Source organism: Limulus polyphemus, unplaced genomic scaffold (assembly GCF_000517525.1).
Source record: "Limulus polyphemus unplaced genomic scaffold, Limulus_polyphemus-2.1.2 Scaffold824, whole genome shotgun sequence".
Lineage (NCBI taxonomy): Eukaryota > Metazoa > Arthropoda > Merostomata > Xiphosura > Limulidae > Limulus > Limulus polyphemus.
In genome coordinates, this window is record NW_013666434.1 from 325787 (window position 1) to 329934 (window position 4148).

General features: G+C 30.5%; 1 protein-coding gene across 3 annotated transcripts in view; it reads left to right on the forward strand.

Moving 5' to 3' along the window:
* LOC106460731 (protein kinase C-binding protein NELL2-like) overlaps positions 1 to 4148 on the forward strand; it is a 92719-nt gene that overhangs the window by 68133 nt on the left and 20438 nt on the right. For all 3 annotated transcript variants that reach the window (XM_022387507.1, XM_022387505.1, XM_022387506.1), the window contains exons 5-7: positions 1978 to 2050; positions 2369 to 2451; positions 2907 to 3035. In XM_022387507.1, coding sequence (XP_022243215.1) covers positions 1978 to 2050; positions 2369 to 2451; positions 2907 to 3035 — 285 coding nt within the window. The remainder of the gene's footprint in view (positions 1 to 1977; positions 2051 to 2368; positions 2452 to 2906; positions 3036 to 4148) is intronic.

Here is a 4148-nt window from a genome sequence, read left to right on the forward strand (position 1 = left end):
AAATAATTTCTTTTGTCAATATTCTCTAAGCCTAATCAAGTTTCAATAATTCTTATGATAATATAGTCTTCCATTTCAGATTTTGCCCTGAACTCATCTATTTTGCTCCTCATACTCCTCACATTAGAATAACAGCTTATTCTTGAATCTGCTGTATTTATCTTTAAATCTAAGAGATTTATCGTTAAAACAATTATTAAACTTATTAGGCTGTAAATCTATTTTTAATCTTTTTGTTGCACTAGCTATCTTAACAATTTGTTTGTTTCCAATTTTCCAAGCTCTCTTGCCATTATGCAAGTTTAGTTTAAATAATCTTTAATGAATATATTTAGAGCTTTTCGAAATATCCTACTGCCTAATGTGGAGTTCATCTCTAGCATACATTTCATACTTATCATGAAAACTATCCCACAGGCCTAACTCTACCTGTTGATCTAACCATATATTTGATAATCTTTCATTTGAGTCTTGGATCCTGCTGAGTAATTCATTCTGGAAACAAACCTGTGGGAATGTTTTCTGAAGGGCTGCTTATCTATTTCTAACTGTAAACTTCTGAAGGAGTTTTTCATATTTTTTAAGCCGCTCTTCTGAGTAACAGTTTGCAACATTATTCACTCCTACATGCACAACAAAAAAAAAAGAGAGTGTTTCTAAGAAGCAACAACTAAGCTGTCAACATGCTCTATATTGTCCTGTACTTGAACACCTGTCAAGCAAGTTATAGTTCTAGTCTTTCTACTTTCTCCACTACAAATAACTATGAGTATGCTTAATGAGAAAGTCCCCCCACTGTGTAAATCTCATGATTTTCTTATTCCTCCTTACAAATAGCCAAAGATTCAAATCTATTAGAGCTTGGGGCCTCAATACTAATGAATCTGCCTGTCATTACTAACTAGTCTTATCCAATGTTTTGGTTGCTAATTTGCCACTGTCTTTAGGGAAATTCTGAGAAGGACTATTTCTATGTTGGTAGTGTTCATCAAGAATACCTAGGATTGAATCCTGACCATTACCATCTCAGAAATAGATCTTATCAAAACTTTTCTGAAAATGGCAGCAGATTAGCAGCTGAAACTTATGGTAAAACTAGTCAGTATTAGTATCTAATTATGTATAATAAAAAAGTTACTAATTAATAATTAGACTTTAGTAATAATATATTTTACTAATCATATGACAACAATCTTGTAAAACCCTTTAAAAAGGAAGTAACATTAACAACTCTCCAGTCCTTGTTGCCATTTATTATCCTACCAAAAAATGAGAGAGAGAATCTCACATTTAACCTTTGATACAAGAATGGATTAAGTAAGTAAAGCGTTAAACTACTCGTATATTTTATTAATGTGCCATTTGATTATCTGAAGATTACATTCAAAAATGAATTCTATTTAATTACATTATGATCACTTTGCTTATAACTTCAGTAATAAGGAGGTAAATACATAAATTGCCATTTATAATGGTAGATGCTAGTTGCAACTTTACAGGAGTTTAAGAAAAGGGCTGATGGATACTTGGGGTATTAGGATTGGGTTTAGTTATTAGTTTTCTGTTAGTTAAGAAATGTTGGGAGTTGGAACATCCTTAAGAGGCCTAGAAGCCTCTAGATGTCCCATAACTTATAAACCTCTTACTTTTTTATTTCCGTCTAATTTTTTGTGAGATGGCTGGACTTTTAAGCATTTCACTTAGTACACAGTTACCAACAATTTTGGTAGATGTTTTTTTCCGTTTAGACTAAAGGTGCATGAGAAACATAATAATGATAATTCATTCAGTTACATGATTTAACTTTCAGATTTTATTCAAGCAATTAAAAAAAAGCTAAGTAAGATTTTAGCTTGGTCTTTCAATATCAAGCTGTTTGTTATATTAAAAAACTGTATTTTTCTATTGAATAGATCACTTGATTGACATTACTTTACTTCAAAGGGATGTACTAAGTTTATATTGATATTTGTTTAGGGATATTTACAGGATGTCAAAATAATTGGAAGATCCCATGGGTATATCCAGCAGTGTCCCCATTTGAATACAGGTTTGTAAATGTGCTGTTAATTTTATTCCACTTCCTTCTATATCTGGGTAACTGATTATCTCACACTCACAAACATTTAATTTACATTTGCTGTGTTTTTACTCATAAAATTTCAGCAATGTATTCACTGTTAAGATTGTTTATTCATATCTTATAAGTTAGTACTTTGTTTCACAAATATGGCAACATGCTAGTTGTAAACATTTGTCCAATTGTGCTTTTAATCTAATTATATTTAATGAAAAAATTAAGCACTGTATTAATTTACTACTATGCTAGTGTTATTTATTCAGATGTGATTTTTGTTTCTTTTAACAGAATGTCCAACATGTGGGCAGTTTCATCAACTCCAGTTATCAGTGGTTCACTTGGAGAATCACCTCAGGGAGTTGACAAACAGAGTAATTGACATTTTCTTTTATTTTCATCTTGAATAACTTTGAGCTTATTTTTTATATGATGTTTTAGCCATATAAGTTACCAGTAAGTCCAGACATCATCTTAGGCATAGATTTAACATCAGATTCTGATAGTCCATTGAGAAGAATGTGTTTTGCAAAGAGCTTAGAAAGGGCAATGTTAATAGTTTCATCCAAGGGAATATTAGTGAATTTATGCTTCAGCTCCCAACTGAAGACTCTGTTTCTCTTTTTTTAACATCAACTTAATTGTTAAAACAAAAACTAATCTGCTCACCTACATTCCAAAAGACTAAGTTATGTATTAAAAATGCTGAATATAGAATAGATTCAGCTAATTATACTAGAAAATGGAGATCTTTCAGTCAGCGTGTTTACAAGTGGTATTCTGATAAATTATGAATTTACCTAAAATTGTACTTTCATGTCCCATCTAGTTAGTGGAGGCAGAGAATCGTCTCACTGTAGTGGAAGAATGTGAATGTCGCAAAAGTTGTCATATTAATGGATCTGTACATCCTGATGGTGCCTCATGGAAACAAGCCTGTGATATATGTTCCTGCATGGTATGGGTGATTGTTTTTAGTATGGATTAAACATGTAATACAATATCTGTGGTTGATCTTTAATATATTTGTGTACTGCCTAAACATATAAGTTTTATTCAGAAGAAAGTCATGTTTTGTAATAGTACTGTGAACTTTGATATTGTTTAACATTACATCCTCAGCTACCCAAGGAAGAAGAATCCTTAAAAACACCATAAGTGTAAACCATTTAAATATTTTCCTTGTTTGATGGCTTTATTTGTTTCAATAAGATACTTCCACCTCTCTTCCAGTATTATGAAAAAACTCCTACTTTTGATAGTTAGCCATACATTCATGAAGGGTATAGGAAGAACATAATGGACAGGAGTATAATGCTTCTATCCTAACCAAACTATTATTTTATTTACAGTTTGTAGACAAATACCTTTAAGTTGGTACATTTTTATTAATAACAGTGTAGAAAGAGGGGTTCTTTTTAATGATATATGGCTTTAGGTTTAATATCTAAATATTATCCTTTCATTTTTTTATTGGTTATAATTTGAATACTCCTTTTTTGAAATTTAAAAAAAAAATCCATGTTTTAGTTAATAATGAATTTTAGGATGGTAGTGAGTATGCACAGACCACAAAATCTATCACTATCAGCTCAGCAGTTTTATTGTATCAAAATAAAAACTGGAAACGTTCTCCACTTCAAAGTTTTTAACCATATTATGCAAACAGCATTTCTAAAAACTTGATATTTCTTGCACTACAAAGCTAGTTATTATTAACTGTTTGTATTGTTGATTAAATTTGATGTGTTATATCAATGGAAATTCTTAACTGGTTTTATTAGCTGTTCTTTAATAGTAATGGATATTCTCACCAGTTGTAGTAGGTGTTCTGTAATATGAATAAACATTCTCACCAGTTTTAGTACGTTATACAATATGAATAGAAATTCTAACAAGTTGTAGTATGTTATACAATATGAATAGAAATTTTAACCAGTTGTAGTAGGTGTTATACAATATGAATAGAAATTCTAACCAGTTGTAGTAGGTGTTATACAATATGAATAGAAATTCTAACCATTTGTAGTAAGTGTTATAGAATATGAATAGAAATTCTAACAGTTGTAGT